Here is a 24,620-nt window from a genome sequence, read left to right as displayed (position 1 = left end):
GTTTAATTAGGAGTGCATTTACATTTTAGCAGCCCTTCTTGCGGCTTTGTGCGTTAAGTGATGAGCGTAGTGAAAGACCTCTTTTTTCCGCGGACTTCCCATGTATTCGTGTCTTGGAGGGCATCTGCGGAGAGCGTGCCCGTAGTGTGGCTGTCGAGCGGGTGAAGTAAGCGTGAGTCAGAGTGTTGGAATGCGTGTTCGGTGCGTTTTGATCGACGTATGTAAGCATCCCTGTCCTGGCGTCGAAGTGGCGTAGATAGTTTTCCTTTATGTAACGTTGTGGTTTTTACTTTCCTTAAATGCCTATGTTTACGTCTTTTGAGAATGAAAACTGGCCGAGTGTTTCCATTCGCCAGCTTGTCCTCCTCCCTTTAATACTTAAGTGTTAACGCAGCATTTAATACAGAATGCAGCTAAGCACACCCCCGAAGAAGTGCCACACGAGAACATCTAGAGATCCGTGGGATTACATGGGCATGACTACGTCCTGCGGCTTAGAAAAGACTACGTGGCATGCTGTAGAAATTCCTTCGGCCATCTATAGAAAAAGTTGGATTCCTATAGATAGACCCTGATGACCATAAGAGGCGCCAAAGACAACCAAAGGGATGTCGATAAGAGGGGCTAAAGAGAGTCATAAGAACGGTCATAGCTAAACCATAAAAGAAGCTAAACACATCCATAGTGATGCCGATACGTAGCGTTAGACAGCCATACAACCTTCTTAGAAGAAGCTAAAGACACTCATACGACTGCCGATAGGAATAGCTAGAGACAGCCATAGAACAGGCTACAAACGAAGCTAAGGACACTCATGGGAATGTCGATACGGATGGCTAAACACAGCCATAGAAACGCTTTTAACTAATTGCGCCAAATAGCTAAAGCCAACAATAAATGTTCTTTCTATAGCCAACCATACGATCTTTTTGTATCACCCCCACCCTTTTGCTCTTGCGCTCAAAGAACGAGACGACGACACGGACGAATTTTCGTGTAGTTTTTCTCCACAATCTGCAACGGTGGCTAGGACTCCAAGAAGATCGCCTGTCGAGAATCAGTACACGTTAGATTCAAGGCTCTCTGTTTATTATGGCGGGAAGAATAATGGACGCTGACATTAGGTTCCGCTGTTGGTGCCTCTAGCCGTAGAAGGTGTCACTACCAGCAAAATGGCAACTTTATTTGCCAAAAGTATAAGAAAAATTTAGTAGGCAAAATAAGAACCAGTATTTCTTCCTCCCAAACTGAAATGGCATCGACCACGTTGACAACGCACTGGTGTGGCCCAAATTCTAGCAGCAGAACGGGAATGCGAAACGTAGCAGAACATAAATGTTTTTTAAACAAACCACTCTAGGTGCCACGACGTCCACGTATGACGAAAATATAACTCCCAGGCTGCAGGAGGCCGCGCGGTACGTACCTGTGATGGAGGAGACGAAAGGCTACAACGCCTGCGCTGAGAGGGAGTTCAAAAAATTAACAGTGGTTTAGATCGGCTATGCCAGGATATACGTAGCGTGAGCTAAGGTTCATCTGGTTATTCTTAGGTTTCTACGTTGTCCAGGATTAGCTGATTATCATGCTTACTGCTGCTTCAATGACACACACACGGTATTTGCATTATGTGACACACATGTATTTATCAAGCGGCTACGGCGCAGCGTCACCAGTCGCCCCACAGCTGAGCTGCTTCCACAGGCGCATGCCGGTTTTGCTGCGACGCACAAGCCATCGGTTCCACACCCGGCCACCCCTCGCATGATTATAAAGTGGACCGGGCCGCCACGTGCGGAACGGAGGTCGGCGAATACGCTGGGCGCGTGGGGTGTGTGAGAGACGCCGGGAAGCGAGCAACGCAACGTTCTGTGCGTCGTGTGACGTCACTGCTCCTCGCTCATGCGCAGTACGGCTCTCCAGGAGCCACGTGAAACTGCTCAACCTCGGCCAGTGTAGCTCAGACTACAAAATTTTAGGTTATACTATACATCGATCCTTATGCCTCAAAAACAACGTCTTTCCGCACAAATACCTTTGCAGCGCTGAATTGTGAAGCAACACCGAACAATCTACAACACTTCTATGCTAGCCCCGCAGATCAACCTCGTAGGCTTTTTTTTTTTTCGGTGGGTTTCGTGTCCTTTAATAGGGCGGCATGGTAGCTAGTTGCGCACTGCTATCGACCAGAGACCCGGCCACCGAAAAAAAAAAATCCGCTGCGTTCCTCGAAACGTCGCCGGTACCAGCGGCGACCGGAAGGGCGCGGCGTGCTAGGAAGTCCCGTTACACAGTCCTTCCCTTCGACTAAGCTTGTTTTCTCGCCCCAAGGATGCAGCGTCCCGTTAGCCCACTTCTTTTTATTCTCTTTTGAGATTCCCAACTTGCATGAACAGCCACGTTGCCGCTCTCCCAGCTGACCCCGGAGGGAAGTGATCCTCGAAATAGGATTACTGCGCAGGCGCCCTTTAGAGGCAGAAACCGCTCGCGAGGCGGAAACTCGAGCGCCCATAGCTGAGGGCTTTGGGGCTCGCCTTCAGAAAGAGGGTGAAGCGTCTCGCAAGAACTGCCTGCCCTGGTCTCGGGCCGCGCTTGCAAATTCCCGGTTGTGTTCGTTTCGCTTCTGCTGAAAGTCGATCTTATCTCCTGTCAGTTCCCGGTTTGTGACTCATAAGTGAGGGGTAATCCAGATAGACATATCCTGTTTGGGGAAAGCTGTTTCTTTTATAATTTGAGGACACCTTCAAAACCCTGTAACTATGTACGGTGCGTCTGCACAAAAATGGGGGCTGTTGCTTCTTAGAGTTACAGAAATTTCTATAGTCAAATGAGCTGCCAGCCCTCCGTGCTCCAGCCGTAATTACGACCGCTTTCTTAAACAAGGGTACACCGTTGAAAAACCGAGCGTTTTTGAGGAGGCACGAATGTTTTATGCTGGCTTTTCGGAATAGTACTTGTGATCAATGTTTCACGTGTATTCGGCCTCAAATGTCTTTTTCTGCATACTAGGCGCAGAAATAATTTCGGAAAGGGCTTTCATTGGACGGCGAAAACAACACGCCCTTCACACAAAAGGTGGCCATAAAAGTCTGGAAGGAGACGTAAGTACGAAGGTTCCGGCAGATGGAGTGAAAATCAGTGCCGGAACCGAGAAATGGTGGCGGAGATTTTCCCTAGAAAAGTTTTCAATAGCTCGAACGTGCATGTCTGCCTTCTTTTGCACGTCACATCGTGCGGGTTTGGCAGAAATTTTTTTTCGCTCCGGTAAGATTTTGTTGGATGCGGTTGCGGCGGACGCGAGAATTTGTAACAGCGGAGCTGTCCTAACGCTGGCCTTAACAATAGTTTCTTCTGGTATCGTGTCACTCTCGCTGTGAAGCAGGTTTCTGCGCCCCAATATAACCGTTTCACAATAATGAGAATCTCATAAAAAATCGTGCACCCCTCCGTCTAACGACGACGATTGTTGAACGTGAAACTTTCTCGTGATGGAGTCTTTGGTTGGCCAACCCCACGGTGCGAGTATGTGCTACTCTGGAAATACGTACCACTTTTCTAGAATACTCACAACAGCTTTCGGGTGTGCACTCCAAAGCACTGAAGTTTGGGTTTGGGGTGTGCGGCGCGAATCGGTACCTGCTGCTTGGCGTTCACTTCGACCATGTAGAAATGGCGCAATCGGATAGACGCCGGCTTCATGATGATTGATGATGGCGATTGCTATTGGTTTACGCTTTGTAGCGGGGTGATGACTTATCATCTTACCAAAAAGGATTAATATACCTATGTTTTATACTCTTGGTTTAATACTACCGCTGCTTAGGGCAGGCACAAAAGACTTAATTATTAGGCACAAATTACTTTTTTTTCCTGTTACAGGTGGTAATGGGCCTAAGTAATATTCCCCTCTCTGCTTGTCGTCCACCAGCCTTCTAATCTTCTTTTCGTCGCCTCGACAGCCTTGAAGTTAACTTCCTCTGTGCAACCCTTACATTCTAGAGCTTCTGGAAGCCGAATATTTCCCTCATGTAGATTTGGATGGATACCCTCGCATTCTAACACTATGTGCCGCATAGTTTCCGTTTCTTTTCCGAAGACCACGCATACCGCATTTTTCGACTACTTCCCCACAAAGCTCTTAGTTTGCAAGCAACCTGCTGTAGCCTCAAAAAGCAAAGCACTGCCCTGGGAATTATCGCAGAAAGTTTCCTTTCCGATGTCCAATTTCTCAGCCCTGTACATCTCTAACGACGTTTCAGCTTCCATTTTAGATGCGAAGCATGTCATGCTCGGGGCTGTGTCCGTCCCTCCCTTGTTGTTGTCCACCGTCAGCACTCTACTGCGCATGCGCGTCTCTTCAGCCCCGTCAGCGTTTGGCCTGACGTCAGCGAAGTACACTATAAAAGAAATAGTTAGGCGGCGCCCGGTTTCGATCCCACGACTCTCTATCCGCAGCGGGAGGTACGTGGCACTCTTCCCACTGCGCTACAAACCGCGACGGGAGCATGTGCTACGAACGCGCCTTATGTCCTTCACTCATCCAAACTACGTCGAGAAGCTGCTGATACAACGAAGGCACGCGAAGGTGAACGCCACCGGAAACGACGAACTGAAAACTTTAGAGGAGGATGTTGAATTTCCCACGGGGAAGCTATGGCGGGAAGCGCCACGCGCCTTGCAGCTCAACCAGAGAAGAGGACGAAGAGGGCGGGCAGCGATGTAGGAGCGTGATCACGCAATAAAGAAAGACGAGAACCAGGAGGTGTTCGATCAGGTAACGCCGGTGTCGGTCTCTTCGCTGTCTCTACATTTCTGTACATTTCTCTGTCTCTACATGGGGGTTCACACTACGTTCCCATTCGTGCTCCGATAAATGAAACAACATAACGGCAACATAATGGAACCTAAACGGAACCCCTATGATGCAACGCATCCTCCTCCTGGTTCCCCACGGGAAGATGGTGTATTTTTTTCTCTCCATTTATTCGTTTCTGTCTGCCTTGCCATAACGCTACGGACGCAAGTTCGATTCCGGCGACGGGAAGCGTATTTGTTTTCTTTCACTTCACCCACGATAATCATCCATCCTCATCGTCAGACAAAGGTTGACTTTCCTGCAGCGCGGATTGGCGTACATCGGCATCAGGGAGGAGTCCAAAGCTTCGGTTTCAAACCAAACGCAACTCCACCAAGTTGAAATGTGGGGAAACAGCAGAGCGGTGGGCTGCCTCAACTAACATTCCATTTCGCTTCGGCTTCTTTCCTGTGCATAATGTTAGAGTCGTCTTAAGCGCCAATTGTCGTATAATTTGTTTGCAGATATTTCAGGTAATACAACAATGCAGCCGTTGTCAGTACACATATATTCTCTCCATACATGGCAATGTATTGAAAGCAGGCAGCAGTTCTCTAACGTTTTAATTTCACTTTGAGGTAATTATGCGGGTAAATGAAACGTCAAAAAGGTTGAGTCATCTTAACGGCTAATTGTGATATAACGTATTCTGCGTACTTTTGATAACAGAAGAGCTATAGTCGATTTCTGTAATCATAACCCCTTCGCAGATGGCTATGCTCCACTGAGCAACAGGCAATGCGGGAAAGCGCGCTTACAAAAAAAAGAGCTAACAACGATTGTTTTAAACTTGGCTTCACATTAAAACACAAATGAATTGCTGCGAAGACATTTTTAGGGGCAATAGAAACCGTCTTATGACAAAATATGAATGACCAAGGACCTCTTCTTTCTCTTTTTCGTGAAAACAGTTTTTGTGCGGCGGCAAATCTGCTCCAGGGACAGCTGGACACGATACTAACAGTCAATGCCACCTCTAGAGCAGCTACGCTAGTAAAGATCGAAAATATCCTTGGGCCTGGATTTTTTGACATAGGGCATCATACTGCCCCTGCAAGTTTTCCCAGCAACGCATCAGTGTTCAGAGGTGAAGCAAAGTTTAGGAACGTCGGGGTAATTGGGTTTTTGTAAGCGCGCTTTTTCCCATTGTCTGTTGCGCGGTGAAGCATAGCCATCTGCGAAGGGAGATAGATTACAGAAAACGGCTCTAGCTCTTGTGTCATCAAAAGTACGCAGGAATACGTTATATCACAATTAGCCGTTAAGATGACTTCACCATTACGGCGAGTTTCATTTACATTTCGTAATTACTTAGTTCACAGTGGAGTCAGAAACCTCACTGAATTACTCTCTGCTGCCAATACACGGCCATTTACGAAGGGAGTATGTTTACAGAAAACGGTTGTATAACTGTTGTTTTACTGGAACTATGCGGGAACAGACCGTATGGCATTTAGCCGCTAGAAAAACTAACAAAAAGCAAAAGAAAGAAGCCGAACCTAAAGGAATTCTTCGTGAAGACAGTGACCCGCAGCTTCGCTATTTCCGCAGATTTCACACTGGGTGGAACTGGGTTAACGTTTTTTTTTTAATACATTCCTTTTCCTAAAGGTAGAAAAAGCGCTTGCTACGACATCACGGCTACTAGATTACCTAGAGCGACGCACAAATTGCGTATTCGGGCACCGGTGCATAAAGTCATTCAGGCTTCTATACAAAGATTTCAATTGAGCCTACCAAAAATTCAACAGCAAAGATTTCACAGCCATGAAATACTTCTAAATAACTTCTATACGCAACTTTATTTTATTCCCACTTTCAAAAGAAGGAAGGAGTAACAACCACTACTAGTCGTTGACCCTCCCCCCTCTTCATTCAAACGGCTTTGTATATTTTTCAGTGAATGTTACAACCTATTTAACATGCCACGTACACATTATATGCTGTATAGTAGTGCGGACGCACGTAGCGGCATGCTCGACTATCACAGTGGAGCATGCATTGAGGCTTTTACGCCTTGTATTGGATGTTTTCTTAGCACGTCCACATCCAGGCCGTTCCACATCAGGGAACACCTGACAGATGCTTGTAGAAAAATTAAATCCGTGCAGATGGCTAACCAGCGAGTTCGCTGTAATGTGCGACCTGGTGTTTCATGTATGACGCGTGGCGTAGCCATTTCAAGGTAACGTGTTGTTGCAGGTATTTGCCGCTGCCACGTTGACGCTGCTCGGCCCGCACCTCGGCCGCCCCTGCCCGCCGTTCTCGCTCGAGCTGCGCTTCACGCAGTAGCTCGGCGCCCACACGCTATGCAGTGGGAGACTCTATTCCGCTCCCTCCAATGCGCCCTTCCCAGTTACCAGTGTCGGAAGATGCGAGTGTGTGGCTACGTCATCTGTAAACCCAGACTCTCTCCCCTTGCTCCCAACTCCTCTCCAACCTATTTTTTTTTTTTCGAGCATGCGAGTGGGGCTGCGCCAGGCAAATTTTCTGCATACATAGGACCGCCGGGCTTTTCTTTCGCCTAGCCGCATATAGCTTTGCTTTAGCAAAAAACATGCAAAGCCTCCGGCTATGTTCTCTCATCGTCAATAAATATGTCTCGAGCCAGTTCTTGTCTGTCCTGTCCATGTCATGGCTACCAGAGAGTGGTAAAACAGTTCCGTTATTTTCCTCCTTACCTCTTTATCCAGATTGCGGTATCCGGTTGTAGTGAGATTGGTGTTAACACGACTTTACAACAAATGCGGGGCCGTTTTATGCTAAAGCATCAGATGCCCCACTGCGAAAAGTTCCGGCGAACAGAGCGGGCGTGACCGAGCGATGGTTTCGAAAATGGCTCGTAGCGCAAAGAGATTAGACATAAAGAAAACAAAATCAAGTGTCTCTGGGTCTCCGATTCGACCCATGCCCGACGAAGCGCTAGTGCAACAGGCACACCAGACGCCACGGCTGATCCTATAGGCTCTGACTAACTAAGCAAGCCCGTAGTAAATCCGTTGTGGCATCCGACTTCGAAACGGGTGTTAGGAGGGTGTATCGAGGCATCGAGGAGTAATGCCAGCAGGCTTATTACGGGTGTTTCAAAACACCTTTACGCTAATAGCGCGTACATATGGCTTACCAAGACAAAGAAGAAAGCAGCAGAGAAGAAAACGCAAATGAAAAATGATTGTGACGATGATAATGAGACGACAAAATGGCACCGCTGGAAACGTTCCTACACCTCTGTGCTATCCCTCTTGCGATGAATTCTGAAGCGTCTACATCATCAGCAGCTGTGAAACGTGATGACCCACGCAAGCACAGCTCAGAAGTATATGCACAGGAAACACAGAAACGTCGCACGGTGAACAAACAGCGAGGCTGCCGCTGCCGCTAAAACCACTACCAGCCGCTACCACTGTAACCGTTGCGACGCGATAATTACACGCCAAACATTTGTCTCAACAGAAGGTGACACAATAACGGCAGACCTACCATTAGACAACGACGATCGGATGGTTAATAGAATGTCGCCATTTTGCATTTTCACTCGTTAGCAGTTTTAAGTGGGCCTCTGAAAATTTGCAATTGAGTAAGAACTCTTAATTTTCATGTCCATTCCAGGAAAAACATGCGACAATTTCTTCACAACGTCACGACCCGTGGGCCACTGGGCTTCCTGAACAGTCGTGAGACTCCCCGGTACAGCTCATCAATTTTTATTTGACATAAGGAATATTTACTAACGCGGCAGGTTGAGATAAGCCAGCGTTATATGTACCGCAGTACGAATCTCTATGTCGTAGGCCACATGAAACATACATAATAGAGAGTTTTAGCATATCGTTAACGTGTTTGCGTTACCGTTTACCGGGTCTGCGGTAGTCGACTGCGCATGCGCGATGAGTTACCGTGAACGGTAACTTACCAGCGCAGCCTTTACCGTCGCCACGGCGCTTCCCGAGCAGACCAAGTGTACCCTGTCATCATGATTACAGCAAACGCATTGATTGATTGATTGATTCTAGGGTTTAACGCGCCGACGCAGCGCAGGCGATGAGGCGCGCCGTAGTGGAGGGCTCCGGATTAATTTTGACCACCTGGGGATCTTTAACGTGCGCCGAAATCTCGTACACACGGGCGTTTTTGCTTTTCGCCTCCATCAGAAAAGCGGCCGCCGCGGCCGGGAATCGAACCCGCGACCTCGTGCTCAGCAGCGCAACGCCTTAGCCACTGAGCCACCGCGGCGGGTGCAAACGCATTGCGCTCGTCGCTTGATGCTTGGTACAGCCGGTAAAACTATTCTTAGTTGATGTTGTTTATCACATTTTTCTCGTCAAATGATGCTCAGGAGTACGACAAACAACTATTTTTTTCCCGGATGGGCAGCAAAATGGCCGCCCCTACTCGTGCTAAGCCTCGACCACCTAAATAGTTCAGATAGGTTTCTGAGCACGAAAAGCTCTTTTACGTCTCAAAAATTGTGCCGGGCAAGGTAGCGTAGGTTATTAAGTAATTATTTCAACATATTTTACCCATTTAATATCGAAATATTTAGCGCAGTAAATTCTAGTTTACCTTGATTGCCACTGTACTCAGTAGATGGCGCCACTGACATCACTTTTTTTAAAGCTATACAGGTAATGGCTACAGTATTCTCAAAACTAATAATGTTACTGTGAACGCTTCACCCGAAAAGTGAAACATACAAGCTACTTTAAACAAAACCAGATAGCTGTGAGCAACAAAATTATGCGTGGTTTGTTTCGATACTAACGCATTAGATGTCGCTGTGTGTACCACGGCGGCCGGTGAGCCAGAATACGCAAACCGCAAACCGTGTGCTAAAATGGGTTTTACCGCTTTCACCCGTTAACGGAAACTCCGGCTTCCGGTAACACGGTAAATGGTAACGCAAACACGGTAATAATATACTAAAACTTTCCAATATTCGGTCTGCGTTCAAAAGTTTCCGTAACGTAGCTGAATATTTCACATCTTTCTGCGAGCCCCCTCTAATTTCTCAAATTAACAAGCCTTACGTATATACAACACGTGATAGCACAACCCGTAATTGCTCTGGCGCCTATTAAATTCGACGTATTATCGCCTCCTGCACCTAGCCATTGCGTCTGTTGTCGCCAAGCGAGTACCGCGTGCGATGTACTCACAGTAGTACATCAACGGATTCTCCAGCTCCGGGCAGGGGAAGCCGATGTTCCGGAAATACTCGAGCATGGTCCGTGTGTGTCCTGCGTAGGCAGAGGAAATGTTTCTCCACGCGCACTCACTGGGACGACCGCGGCTCAGCGGTCGCGTCGAGGTGACATGCCGGGGGTGGTGGTGGTGAAAACATTTATTGCACTCTTTGGATGGTGAAAGAGCAGCCTCGACGAGTGAATGGGCGACCCTCACATACGCGACGTTAAGATTTTCATGCGAAACGCCCATCGCATTGTGATTGATTGATTGATTGATTGATTGATTGATTGATTGATTGATTGATTGATTGATTGATTGATTGATTGATTGATTGATTGATTGATTGATTGATTGATTGATTGTGAGGGTTAACCCACTGACGCTACACAGGCGATGAGGCACGTCGTAGTGGAGGGCGCCGGATTAACTTTGACCACCTGGCGATATTTAACGTGCGCCGAAATCTCGAATACGTGGGCGTTTTTGCTTTTCACCTCCACGAGAAAAGCGGACGCAGCGGCTGGGATTGAAGCCGCGTACTCGGGCTCAGCAGCACTAACCTTAACAACCGCGCTACCACGGCGGGTGCATTGTGGTCTGTTCTTTCCCCAACCCACGTAGAAGACACACCCTATCCTGCCAATGCGCAAGGAAGCAAACCCAACCTAGACCCACTTTGCTGGCATGTGCACAATGTTCGCCGTTGCATTCCGTATTTGGTGCGCAGTGAAACCATCATCCAAAACTACAACGCTCGTCCGCCGGAGTTTTCACAGGCTGCCCAAATGCAGTACAAAGCTACGTCGGTCTGCTTGCCCTCAGGGTAGTGCTTTTTTTGTTTGTATTTCACCCGGTTGTTCTTTCTGGGCATGTAGTCAAGGTTGTCAAAGCGCAACAGCACGTGTCCTTCCAGAACAGTCTGCAGCTAATATTTGCGTTGTCGCGATTCTAAAGCGACTATCAATTCCTAATTAATATATAGAATGTCCGATTCGTACATCGTTGTTTAACCTTTAGCTCCTAATCTTGTCTTTCATGAGTGTCTCATCACTTATAATGTACAAAAACAAAAGGGCAAGGAAGCGGGAATTAATTACATGACTCATTTGCATAAGTGGTTGCAAATAGGGGAGTGGCGTCTTGTGGTTAGAGAATGTTTTACACGTTTAATAAATAACAGTTGAATAGCTTTTCAAAAGAATGTAGTGGCAGCCATTTTGCTCGTGACACAGAAGTTCCTTTAGGGCTGCAGATAAGCCAGAACTTCAAAATACGCAAGAAAAACAGTTTGTTAAATACGACGGCCTCCTCCATACTTTCGTGCTAAGAAAAAGCTTCGAACAGCCGCACAAGGGAGACGACTTAGCATGCAGTATTCCCGAATGTGCGTGGCATGGGCGAATCACACGGAACATAGCGTTATGTTGCTCAGGTCAATGATGAAAATGTGGAAAGTCTTTCCTAGTGGCGGGGCGAATGAATCCAGGGAGCACCATTAGCATAGAATGAACGGTAACGGTAACCGAAGAAAAACCAAGTGGTCTGGACGGTATGGGCGAATTTTACCCCGCGCTACAGGCCTTCGAAACCAGAGCTCTGGTACTATTCACAACGTGGTATAAGAAAACCGCAGCTTTGCGAAAAACATCCAGGCGCTCATGCATGATTTGTGGTGCCTTAAGCCCGTTCTACATGGTGCGCTTTTCGTCTGCGAATTCGGCGGAACGAACATTCGCAGTTGCGAAGTTCGCAATGCCTTAAAATGTCGTCTACATTGCCTGCGAACGTCATGATCTTCGCATTTCAGAGGCACATTGTTTGCAGACCGAATTAAGTCTGCCGCGAGCAAAGCCTATTGTGATTTAAAAAAAAAAAAGTTTTATTTTACTTTCTGGGCAAGTTGTTTAGACTGCTTTGCCGTAAAGATGAGTTTATGTGCGGTTTCATACAACAATAGCCAATTATTCATCAATATACGCACGCATAGCAAGGAAGACAAACGCAGCAAGCAACCCTGGGTTCGCTTGTTGTGCGCGCCTATAACGCTTCTTGGGTTCTTCTGTTCTTGTTCCCTGCTGTGATATCCGTCACATTCGCGGATACCGATTCAGCATTCGATGAAAACGGCGCGCGCATTGTGTTGTGAGCGCACGTGCGTTTGTTTCGGTGCACCCGCACTTACGCCGCGCGTATACAAGCAACGTCATCTGGTTGCTACGCGTGCAGACGGTGATGCCGTGACGTTCACCTAGCTGTGGTCCTATTGGCCGCAGGTCCGGCCCCTCTGCTGCACCGCACGAGCGGCGTCCGCGGGGTATTCTCGGCCGTTCCAAACATTTGGCACTTTGCCGCAGCAAGAACAAAAGGTCGTTTTGCCACACGAGCGGCCCCTCATCTGCGAATTCGCAGGGAAAATCGCCCCATGCAGAACCGGCTTTACGGAAGTGTCATGTGCTGCGGCTCTCACCCGTGTAGACCATCTCGCCGAGGCAGAGGTAGGCGACGCGGTCGAGGAAGGGGAATATGTCCGAGCGAGGCTTGGTCATCGTGAGCAGAACGAGCCGGTTGTACTTCTTGGCGTGGTTGGCCAGGATGGAGACCACGAAGTACGTGTTCAGGGGGTCCAGGTCGGCCGTTGGCTCGTCCAGCACCACCAGCACTGCAACAGTGGCCGGCCGTCAGATCTTCTTCCAGCCACCCGTGGCAGCGTGGTTCAGCGCTCATCGTGAAGAACTGGCTTTAAGTCGAGGGTTTGACAGGAACCCGTCTGGTGGGGAGACGTGTTGAAGTAAAAGGGAGACACCGACCTAACGAAACTCTTAAAAAAACTACAAAAACTTTGAAACAACAACAAACAAGACGTTCGGCTCCGCTACGGAAGCCTTCTTCGCAATCTGTTGTTTGTTGTTGTTTTAAAGCTTTTAAAGTTTTTAACAGCTCTTTTGGTCGGTGTCTCCCGTTTACTTCCTACTGGCTTACGGAGCTTAGATTTTATCTGTGCAAACTAAAGAGAATTTCCCTTAATCACGAACAACAAAATCATCCTTTGTTAGTAATAAGCGGTATATTGCTTATAGTAGTTAACACGTACGCGTAGCTGGCATTCACAACAGAAGACACCTTTCAGGGCGATTATATGCAGTCTATGCAACAAGAAATAGTAACCGCATTGCTTGCTACCTACGCCATATGTTTTCGTTAGCTGCTGCTTCCGCGCTTTCGTGTCTGAGCAGTCACGGATACTTTGCTCTCTGCACTTCGGGATGCTCCCTCTTGAGATTCCAACTCTCCGCGGAGAAATTGCCTCCACGGTGGAAGTTTCTTGTAAATACTGTTAATACGCAAGGTTAGCGACGCCGACGCTTCGTCACAGCTTCATACCAGGCTCCATTTCTAAACAAAAATTTAATGCTGCGAGCAGATTTTCCAGGGCAATGTAAGCCTTCGTACCTCAGAATTTGGAGGCCTAGGACGTGACCGGTCTAAGCTTGGTCTTTGTAAACTACCGTCCCCACATTGCGTTTACCGGCACTGTCGTCATAAAATCCCGCTTCCTAGCCCTAGACAGCTTCGCCGTAATAAAATCTGCGAGAAATCGCAGGCCTTTCTGCAGTGTTTTGAGTTTCAAAGCGTTACGGTGTGTCTGAAAGCCACGCAGCGTGTAGTTTAACGGCCAGAGTACGCGGAGCAATCCAAGAAACCGTCACGGCCATGGCCCTGGACGTCGCAGCGGGGACCCTTTGGGCCTCCCCCACCCTTTGCCCTTAACCTAATTTTAAATAATAATCATCATCATCGCCAGCCTATCTACGCTCACTGCAGGGCGAAGGGCCTCTCCCATTAATCTCCAATTACCCCGGTCCTGTGCTAACTGCGACCAATTTATCACCGCAAACTTCTTGATCTCATCTGCCCATCTAACCTTCTGCCGTCCCCTGCAGCGCTTGCCTTCTCCAGGGATCCACTCTGTTGCCCTTAATGCCTTTGCATTACACGCCCTGCCCACGTCCATTTCTTTAGTAGGGCCAATTTTAAATAAATTGGCCCTACTACTACTACTTCAGGACGTTCTGGGTGGCCGCTGACTGCGTCGCTTTAAGGAAGGCCGGAGACACTCCGCGCCCTCACTTTCCAAGTGCCGAGTACTTTAGGGGCCGGTCTTGTAGTCGTAGCTCGACCGCGGTCACGGCATCTAGCCACCGCAGACACGGGGCATGACGCACGCAAAATAGAGTCTTCGAAGAGATACCCGCGTACGCCGGTCGGAATCGAACCTGTTACGAAGCTAATGCCTATCCCATTGCGCCACCGAGGCACATGTCACTCATATGCAAAACGTTGGGGGTGATCATTGCGCTTTGCCATTGCCACGAAAACTTCCATTGCTAGGCCGCAAATAAGGAAACAATTATGTAAAATAAAGAAACAATCCTGAGTCAACGCATTATTACCCGAAATAATTGAAAACCCAATCAACTGTCTGTTTATAGGCATTTTTAGGTGCTGCGGCGCCCTCTCTCGACTACTTTCGGTACCAACTGCAGGCTGGTACTGAAACTAGTCAAGAGAGGGTGCCACTTCCCTTTTGGCGAGCCATTGCTCCGAACTTGACAGCTTTCACCTTGAGTTGAACTGTCCTAATTTTTTGTGTTTTCTCCATCAAAATTTATACATACAAATTTCTGAGGCACACGCCCTGCAACGCGTCGCAGCGAATAGTAGCGCTCTTTTGATTTGTGTGTTTTCTTCTGAGGCACGCGCTATGAAACGCGTCGAAGCCAATCGGAATTTAGAGGCCTGTTAGAGGAAGAAGTCAATACCGAAGCGTGCTTTTTCCCTCAGGGGGACCTTATTGTTTTTGCACTAAAATGCTTTGCACGATAGCTGCGCCCTGTTACAACCCCACCAGCATGGCCAACGTCACGCTTGTGTCACAACACCTACCGGGATCCCTGACAAGCTCCATGGCGATGCTGAGGCGCCGGTACTCATTCACCGACAAGCTGCTCACCTCCTTGTTGGCGACCTGGTTTAGTGCCAGGTCTGCCATCACCTGCTTCACCTGCAAATCGCGATGGAGCGGGATTGCACAATCGTGAGACGAGTACTAAAAGCCGCCTAAGGGAACCGATTGCTGGCACAACCACGAAAGCAATCCTCTTGCCCACTTAAAGGCCTTCAGCGAAAAAAAAAAAAAATGGCGCTGCCTACAATAGTGGTGCGAGGCGCGAGAAACAGCAGAACTATGGGTAGACCTAGATTCTCCCCACAATCACAGCGGATCACAGGAGAGAGGGAGCAGCCGGACCCGAGCTGTGCAAAGCCGTTTTGGACGGCACGGTAAGGCAAAGACCATTAAAGTATGCAGTGATTTATTCAGTAGCAATCGTCGTCATCTCTTTCGCCCTTGTCTTCCGATGTAACATCCTCTTGTAGCGCGTCCTCGCTTCCGCATACCTGCCATTCTTCATCAGCTGGTACGGCGGCCATCTCCGTGTATAAATTGTGAAGGCATGGCTTGACAGATTCCTCGTCATCGTCTTCGGTGCGGCTGACCCGTTGGGCGCTGGTCACTGCACGACGACGATGATGAAGGTGGGAGCGCCTCATGTGGTATATAAGCCCACGCGCAAGACTGGACGACGCCGAGCGGCGCCGCGGGACACGCGCTCACGTGCAACGTGCACTCGGGGTATCATTGAAAAACTTGCCTCTTCAGATGTTAAATGTCGTTATTGTGTCCGATTCATTAGCTGTTTACACCACTTGCATATTCCTTCCCACTTCCCACTTGAAAGAAATCCGCCTGATATGAGTCCTTGGTCACAAGGCATTGCGGGTGAATGAAGAAGCAGAATCTTTAGCGCGCTCTTCGCTATACGGCCCTCCGATCGACGCCCATCTAATTCCATGTATACTGGCCGGAGCACAGATACGTCGATATCAACATCTGGTGGGGTGGCAGGAGGGTGTGGAAGAAAGGAGTCCGAAGCCGCCGTAAAAGGAAAGAATAACTCTATTTACATGAGACCGCTATGAATATACACCGTTTCCGATCATCATCTTCTTCCTTCTTTCTTTCTGTCGACCCCTGAATCGTCCTCTTCTTTATTGGGGTAATTGCCCTACGTCCACCGCAAAAATATAACATCCTCCCACCCCGGCACAAAAAATGGAATTAGCAAATCTCCCCTGAAAACCATGACTGCCAGGTCTTCTGAGCGTTCATCCGATGAACAAAATGTAACATCTCCTCCCCGCCCCACAGATAAATGAAATTAACCAGTTACCCTTGAATATCCGAACCCCAAGGTTCTACGAGTGTCTGTCAGGTAATCGACCACACGGCGCCGAGCACGGTATACATTAAAGTCATTCCTGTCAAATCCGCTGAAGCAGTCATATAGATAGAGTGCTGCAAGAGCCCGTCTTTTGCGCGCACGACGGGAGTTTCGGTGCAGACGCCGTATCCAGTTTGCAACTCACATCCCGTCTTCTACGGTCTTGAACTCTGATGCGAATTTTTCAGATATATTCCCAGGGGCCTCAGACGAGTTGTTTAGCACCTTCCGCGTCTTTCTTGGGGTTTTGGTAATTAGTGTGTAAATGTGGGATTCATTCTTGTCACACTTCCGACAACAACCGTTGTGACCTGTTTTAATCAACTTGCGGCGTCCATTATGGGTAATGGCAGTCTGTGGACCTTTGAAGAATCTGTCGTCGTCCACTATAAGTGTCCCATCTCTACGTTCTACTTCCGCAGGACCATCAGTTGTATTTACATGTTCGGGACTTTTGCTATATGGGACTTGTGGAGATGCTTCCGCGCTTGATGAGCAGACTATGTTACTTGGGGTCATTTCCGGGGACTCTTCAGGTGAACGTGAGAGCAAAGCATCTTCAGTTTGGATGTCCAGTGTAGCAAGGGAACGTGACGTAGTCGCTCCGTTAGCTTGTGATAGAAAATGTGATGGGAGCGAAGTTGCCGGCGAGTACATTCCTTCAGCAGCGTATTCAACATCGGGAGGTTCGTAGCACATCTCAGTCAGTGTAAAAAACTCTTTGAAGTTTGCCGATGCCTTCAAGGTCTTCATTGTCGTGCACTGTTCATTGGTGTCAGCCTTGTCTTTTAGCCGGTGGTACAATCGGCTCAATATGTCAATTATAATGTCTTCATATTCAATGTTGGTATTGTCTTCCTGCTTGAAGTAGTCCCCGTATACAAACGGTTCAATTTTCTCATTTAACCACCTCAACGAAACTTCAGTTTTTCGTAACTGGCGCATGAAACTTATCAACCTAACACACCGACCACTGGAATTTCCATTCAAGCCTAATGTCTCTTTTGCGTTGTTGCAAAGTTCTCGGGCCGTTATTCTTTCTTGGTCCCTTTTTGCCTTTAGTTCTTCGAACACAAGATTAGGCCATGGGAAAATTCGCTCATGCTGTCGACGTACTGTATCTTTCATTGCGTGATAAGTTGCGACGCTCACCTCACCGTTCGTGGAATCACTGTGAGAGTTGAGGATGCATAAACGTTGCGCTCTCATCTGTCCATTCCGTTGTTCGCCTTTGGGAAGCACCACCGTGGCTCTGCCGATTGTAGCCGTCCGCCGTCCGCATCGTTGGTGTCCTTCAAGAGACCGATGGTCCGATGCTTTGAAATATTTGCCGAGATCTCATCCACCGACGCCGCCGCTTTCACTTTGTTTGATACCCGTTCCGGCAGCTTGGGGTCCCGGACCTCTTCCTTCCCGGGTTTCGGCACCATAAGATGTGGAAGAAAGGAGTCAGAAGCCGCCGTAAAAGGAAAGAATAACTCTATTTACATGAGACCGCTATGAATGTACACCGTTTCCGATCATCTTCTTCTTCCTTCTTTCTTTCTGTCGACCCCTGAATCGTCTTCTTCTTTATTGGGGTAATTGCCCTACGTCCACCGCAAAAATATAACAGAGGGTATCATCCCCTCCTTTGATGATTATGCCCATCTGGCATACGTGTGAAACTCCCGATGTTGCGAATCTCGCGAATGCGAGGTTACTTTAACTAGCTCACGTTGTAGAGTTCCACAGCTCAACTTCTATATGCACCGCGCTGGTCTCAGCTCCTATAGTCGTTGTGTTATTTGTGATGAACCTGAAACTCTACAGCATTTGTTTCTTACATTGCCGCGGTTTCTCATTAATGAGAAGAAAATACCTCGCGGAGCCAATTCACCGACTTGGGCTTACGCTTTCAATGCCGGTCTTACTTTCGTTTGGTGCCATTTCACTTGTGTTTAATCGCAGGAATTTAATTACAGCCGTCCACACCTACGTCGCACAGACAAGGCGCCTACCCTGTTATCAGCTCTTGTTGAATTTATTTGAGCTGCACGCACCCGAAAGAAGAGCCCTTTCTTCCAAATTCTCGTATAGTACGCCCTTTTCTTTTACAAATTCCTATATTTGTAGTGCCATTATTCTCATAATTTCTTTTCTCCAAATATTAGTGTTCTAAATCGGGCACAGAAGCCCCAATAAAGCTCCCGATCCTGGCCAATCCACCGAGCGCGTATGCGCCACGAATAAAGAAATAATAACCACAACAATTTTTTGTCTCCGTCGGACGGATTTGCGTCGGCTTAAACAGCCCTGCTCTTAAAACAGGAACTGCCTGTTAGTCCATGGCCTTCTCAGTGCAAGTTTGAAGGAAAGATCACGGGAAAAACTCGTACTAATGACATGAAACACTGTTTTAATCAATCAAACCAGACTCACAATCGCCATCAGCAAGTTCCTTTAACGGGGTTGATTGATTACGCTTTTCGCATAATCTTATTTATTTATTTATTTATAGTACCTTACAGGCCCCTTTACAGAACATTGAGCAAGGGGGGTAACAAGGTGAGGTGTTCCGGATCATACAGATATAAGAAACACTCGGAGGTATGTTTTCGAGTTCCTGTTCTCTCTAGGTCTCCATTCAAAAAAAAAATTTTATGTCTTCTCTCAGATGTTGTTTACGAGGTGTTTTTTTTTTCTTTTTCCTTTTTTTACTTCTCCAAAACAGAAAGAGACGGCGGTGCCATGCCCGCCGTCAGTGCCGAGCACGTGGTTCGCTGCCCGGCTCACCCTTCCTCGCTTGACGGAGCCGGACACCTTGGAGGCGACGGTGAGCTTGGCGGCGAAGTGCAGCGTCTGCCTGACGGTGACGCCCGGCACCAGCGTGCAGCGGCGGGACACGTAGCCGCACTGCTCCTGGAACAGGCGCAGCGTGAGCGGCACGTCGTTCAGCAGGATCTGGCCCCGCGTCGGCCCCATGGCGCGCCGGGCGACCACCTCCAGCAGAGCCTTCTTGCCGCTGCCTGCGACCACCGCCACCCGGGGAGAGGGCTCAGGGGGCGCCGCTAACGAAGCAGGCCGCAGTGGCGGGGAAAAGAAGCTCCACAGCTGGCACTTCCACCACGAAGCCCGTTCACACTTAAGGCTCTCACGGAAGGTACTGGCACGGCACGCGTTTCGCTGGCGGCAAGGGGCCAGGAGCTGCTGGACACATACGGGACCTGAGAAGAAGGTTCCACCCAGTCGGGTGCCTGCGTGCACTGACCTTTACCAGGGGCTCAATAACAGTTGATTCTCGCCCTCTTTGTATGGGTCGCCGAAATAATCGCAGACACTTCTAAAACCAGCTGGTTAATGGTTGGCGTTCTTCTCTGCCGGCACTCTTGTCCGGCAGGGCAAATGGTAGGCAAAAGATTGCACGATACAGGGAGATTTTCCTTCAGTCAAGGAGGATTTTGAGCCCCGCACGTGGGAAACGTGTAGGGCGAAAGGAGACCATGGGAGCGGGCGAATACGCTGCGGATATAGGGCCAGGGGCCCTCGGAGTTTAACTGGACTTTTCCTTGGGTAGACAACCCGGAGATGGGTCAATTAAATAACGTTTCATATCTTTCTCTCCCCTGACGCACTGAAATGCACACATGCACGCGGTGTTTTTCAGGTCCGTAAGAATACCCCCTCGCCAGGTATGACAGAGCTGCCAATAAGGGTTTTTATTCTTGGTTCCTTGTATTTCGCCACTGCATATAGGTTACCCGGTTAGGTTCAATAATGATTTTGCATTACTGGCCCCCCCAAAAATGCACGCATTATGGGCTCGTTTGAGTGCCCTCGAAAACGTGGGATCAACACAGCAACGCTTCCAATGCAAAACACATAACACAACAAAAAGCTTCAACTCAAGAGAAAAACCCAAGAGAAAGATGCTGTTATTGCGCTTAGACAGCAATAATTCTCGTCCATAAAGAAAACACCAAGCGGTTGCAAAGCCAAAAATCAACGCAGTACGGAATGTTTGCAAAGAAATGTCCACATTAACCCTGCAAGGATATCCAAGATTGTGGAAAGATAAAGCCATACCTTAAAAATATTCTCACCTCGTAAACTTTTAATTTATACCCTTGGTCAAAAGTCCTCAGGCCATGCCAAAGGTTCCAAGCCCACACCTAACCAAAGCAGAAGCTTCACTCTCGAGTCCAATTGAAATATTTGTTCGGTACTTGCAAGAAATAACGCTTCAGGCACGTATAGCACAACAAACATTTTGTTTGATTTCCGTTGTTACGTTTCTTCTTCGAATTATCTGTGGCCTGGAAACTTTCGGCAAGGCTTGCGGTCTTTTCACCGAAGCTGTACTTGCCCGTTTTATAGCGGCACTACCGATCGATGCTAACTTCAAAGGTATTCCAATGCGACATTACACCTTTTAATTGGGTCCAACTTTATTTACCTATCGAGGATGGAGTAGCGTAATGCAAAAAAATGCGACACACTTCTAAACGATTGTGAAACGCCCGGCATTTGCTTTGAAATTCGCCATGCCGAAACAGAGAGAGAGCCAGAAAGAGAACGATGCAGCTTGAAAGACGATGAGTAAACAGGATACGAAGCTACAAAACAAGGGCATCCAGATCCCGTGCGAACGTTTCGACAAGCAGAATCGTTTCAAGCTGTATCGTCACAAGTTTAGTCGAAACGGTATCGAATGAGAATAAGAACACGTATCGCCGTGTCAGAACTGCTTAAACGGGGCCTAGCGGGTGGCAGCCTGCTTCGCGACTAGCAAGATATACAAAGAAGCTATTGACATGAGCCCGTAAGTAAACTTAGAAAAGAAATAAGCCCGAAATATAGCACCCACTTGAAGTACAGTAAAAACCCGTTAATTGGGATTTCACGAGACCAGAGAGGATGCCCACATAACCCGAATGTCCGAATTACTGCGAGTACGGTAATAACAACTGAAAATGTTTTAACATCACCAGACATATATTTTTTAAAGTCAGTGATTGTCGTTCGCTTCGCGGGGTGATGTGCGAAGAAATAAGTATTTTGCGAACTCCCAGGAAGTGGTTGAGTCCGCGCACACTGTCGCTACCTCACTGCCGCGCACACCGTGCCTGGTCGCCGTCGTTGTCGGCTACACCGAAGGCCACAGCTGTGGCCATTCTGCCTTTCATATGGTTTTCAATCGGTGCCATGCGTTGTGTTTGCCTCCGAGGTGTACGCAAGCTCGTTCGTATCCCGTTAGATCTCGAAGTTTTTAACACGAAATTGTTTTAATCCCGGATACACAAAGATTTCGCTGACGGGAAATCCGTCACGAAAGTGACGCCATTACAACGAACCAAGCGGCCTCGAAAGGGTGCACTCCTGCACACAGGGTCTTCTTGCGGGGAAGCAACCTTTAGTACTAAGGAGTATGCTATGCTTAGGGTTGTTCGTTTTGGCGTTTTATATTTTAACACGAATGTGTTTTATTCCGGGATACACGAAGATTTCACTGACGTCATATCCGCCACGGAAATGACGCCAGTACACATTTGCCGAAGCGATCCGCCAGTAGGACGTCGCTCGCCAAGCACACCCACAATACAGCCGCCAAATCATGCTCAGCTTCAGATTTCGCTGCACATTTCACTTTTGCGTTTTACTGATTCCAAAGAAAGATGAATCATTTTTTTAAGTGCACCTTTGATTCCCGCTGCGAATCCGAATTAGCCGAAGCGCGGCCGTGGCGTAATACGCTGCTGTTTCCTCACCTGAACTCGGTGGGGGCTACAAATTAACGGTACTAAGGCCGAATCTGTCCGTATTAATGCAGAACTTAGGCGGCACCAGACCAATTAACCGAAACTTCGAATTAACGGACGCCGAATTAAGGGTGTTTTACAGTAACTGTAGCATAAACGATGTGATCCTTTAAAACGAATAACATCGGGAAATCTTATGCAAATATGTCGGCTTTACAGAATGGTCTTGGCATTTAGGAGAGTGGACATGCTGACTGTAAGAATGCGCGAACTGAGGGAAATTGAACTAAATAGTTTGTATAGCCTTCTTCCGCCGGAAAATCTCGTAAGAAACAGCAGGACAAGGAAGAGAAGTATTAACCGGACGAGGAAAGCTTTCTACTCGAGGACTGTCCTGTATAACGCGATTTTCTTTTGAGCTTGACTGAGCGAAATCGCCGTCTATCTTCTAGCGTAACAATATATTGCTGCCGAAGCTATACGTCCTGTCGCGGACCTCGAGGACATTGATTGTACTCAGTGATAATAAAAGCGTACAAAATAAGGCAATTACCAGCGGGACAATACGCGAAAGCACAAGTATCGGAGCAGCCCACCCTTCGTCTCCCTTGGTCCATTTCGTCGCAGAAGAGGCTTTCCAGCGGCAAAAAAAGCAATTACTGCCGAACAATAACGGCTCAACGATTGTTTCCATTGTCATAAATACCTGGGATGCATGCTGTTTCTGTCGTTCTTCGCTCCCATTCATTATAGGTCTGCAAAGCCAAAAGTAATTGTCCACCGCAGATTGTCAGGACAGGCCATTTAAGCAGCCGCAGACAAGACGCTAGGAATTTTTGCTGCTGCGGCTGCTCGGGAAGCCGTTAGTGTCACCAAGAGCACGTACCAGGACTAGCATTTGTAGGCTTTCGTCTAGGTTGTTAGGTCGCGTTTCGAAGGAAAGTTTCATACGGCCAGGGGATAGGAAAATCCAGCAGACCTGTGTACGCAAAAACTCCCCTGACGAAACTCGATAAGCGTGCGTAAAAATCCCGTGGGAAACGGATTAGAAGTAAGGGGTGAGAGTGTGGCTGGGTTTATCTCTATCGCTGCAGAGCGAAAGCGCAGCCAGCTACTGCGCCAGGCAGAGATCAAGCAATAATGGCGGGCAGTGGCCGCCCCTTCTGTACAGCTAAGCCCATTGGAGAGTTAAGCGGCCGACAATCGGTTTGCGCTGGGAACTTCCCAGCGTAACAGGGACATTACCCTGCACCACCGCCTCCTCCGCCGAACTCTGCCTCCACCCCACCCCTCCCTCACCCCCGCTGCAGCTCACATGTGGCGCATTCTGCAAACACACACCTTCCCCCATCGCACCCAACTGGTCCACACACACCCCCACATTTTCACATCCCCTAATTGCTCAGCATGTGGGGCTCTGGACACCCACTACCACTCTCTTTGTGAGTGTCCAGCCTCTCCATATCCCCCTCTCCCCTCCCCCACCCTCTGGGAACAGGCCCTGGGGAGCCCAGACATCTCCGATCAACTATTGGTGACGTCGCGGGCACTGAACGTCGCGGAGGCCTTATGGTCTTCCGCCACCCCCCCTTCCTAACCCCAGAGACTAATAAAGTTTGTTCTCTCTCTCTCTCTCTCCCAGCGCAGGACCCCCCCTTCAACTCTTAAGGCACAACCGCATGCACCCGTAAAATCGACGTACTTGCGCAACGACGTAGCCTGCGCCGACATACGCCGACCGACGACGCCGGAAAGGGCCAGTTAACCACATAGGCGCCGCAACGCGCGCAAACCCAGCTCACACCGGACTCGGCTTTGTGGCGACCAGTTCAACTGCAGTGTAAATGAAATATAATAAATGATGCTTATTCTCACAAATGTACGTATATTTAATACAGAAACAACTAAAACTGTTCTTGGGACATTAAAAAAACGTTAAGGATTACTCTGCATGCTTGGCAGTCGCAAAACCCTACGCTACATTTAGCGTAAACTGCGTTGCTCCCATAGCTGCTCGTTGCTTCGCGTGTTTTTTTTGTTTTTTTTTTTTCCAGCCGGACACCTCCGATCGGCCATCTCCATGTATGTATTTTACAAATTACAAGCTTGTATTTTACAAATTACTTCGTTTTAGCGCATAATTAATAGTAAAGTTAGCTTATCAATTTGCTATCTTGTTATGCGACCTGACCACCAGATAACATCACCGCAAGACGTCTACGTCAACAGCGTGCGGCCGAAAGTTTGCGTAGATGTCTGGCGGGCTCTGACTTGGGCGTAACAAGCGCGTAGCAATGCATTCGGCGTACGCCGGAGTACGCCGGTTCCTTACGCGCTTACGGCGGTCTACGTCGTTGCGTGAGTACGTCGGTTTTACGGGTGCATGTGCTTGGGCCTTAAATGTTCGTGGCCACGGACACCCCTTTCTTGTGTGCCGGGACGGAGCCATCCTGTACGCGGTGGAATGCCTCGGCCATTGAAGCATTCTGAAAAATTAGC

The 24,620-nt window shown here is 48.4% G+C and overlaps 1 protein-coding gene across 2 annotated transcripts in view; it reads right to left on the bottom strand.

Moving 5' to 3' along the window:
• Window positions 1-24,620, bottom strand: part of LOC144162422 (ATP-binding cassette sub-family G member 5) — a 107,444-nt gene that overhangs the window by 31,103 nt on the left and 51,721 nt on the right. For both annotated transcript variants that reach the window (XM_077692943.1, XM_077692944.1), the window contains exons 3-6: window positions 19,159-19,391; window positions 14,987-15,104; window positions 12,510-12,701; window positions 10,012-10,092 (exon numbers count right to left, since the gene is read on the bottom strand). In XM_077692943.1, coding sequence (XP_077549069.1) covers window positions 10,012-10,092; window positions 12,510-12,701; window positions 14,987-15,104; window positions 19,159-19,391 — 624 coding nt within the window. The remainder of the gene's footprint in view (window positions 1-10,011; window positions 10,093-12,509; window positions 12,702-14,986; window positions 15,105-19,158; window positions 19,392-24,620) is intronic.

This window comes from Haemaphysalis longicornis, unplaced genomic scaffold (genome assembly GCF_048455015.1).
Source record: "Haemaphysalis longicornis isolate Haplotype H1 unplaced genomic scaffold, Haemaphysalis longicornis Haplotype H1 scaffold_12, whole genome shotgun sequence".
Taxonomy (NCBI): domain Eukaryota; kingdom Metazoa; phylum Arthropoda; class Arachnida; order Ixodida; family Ixodidae; genus Haemaphysalis; species Haemaphysalis longicornis.
This window is presented reverse-complemented; position numbering and strand designations above follow the sequence as displayed.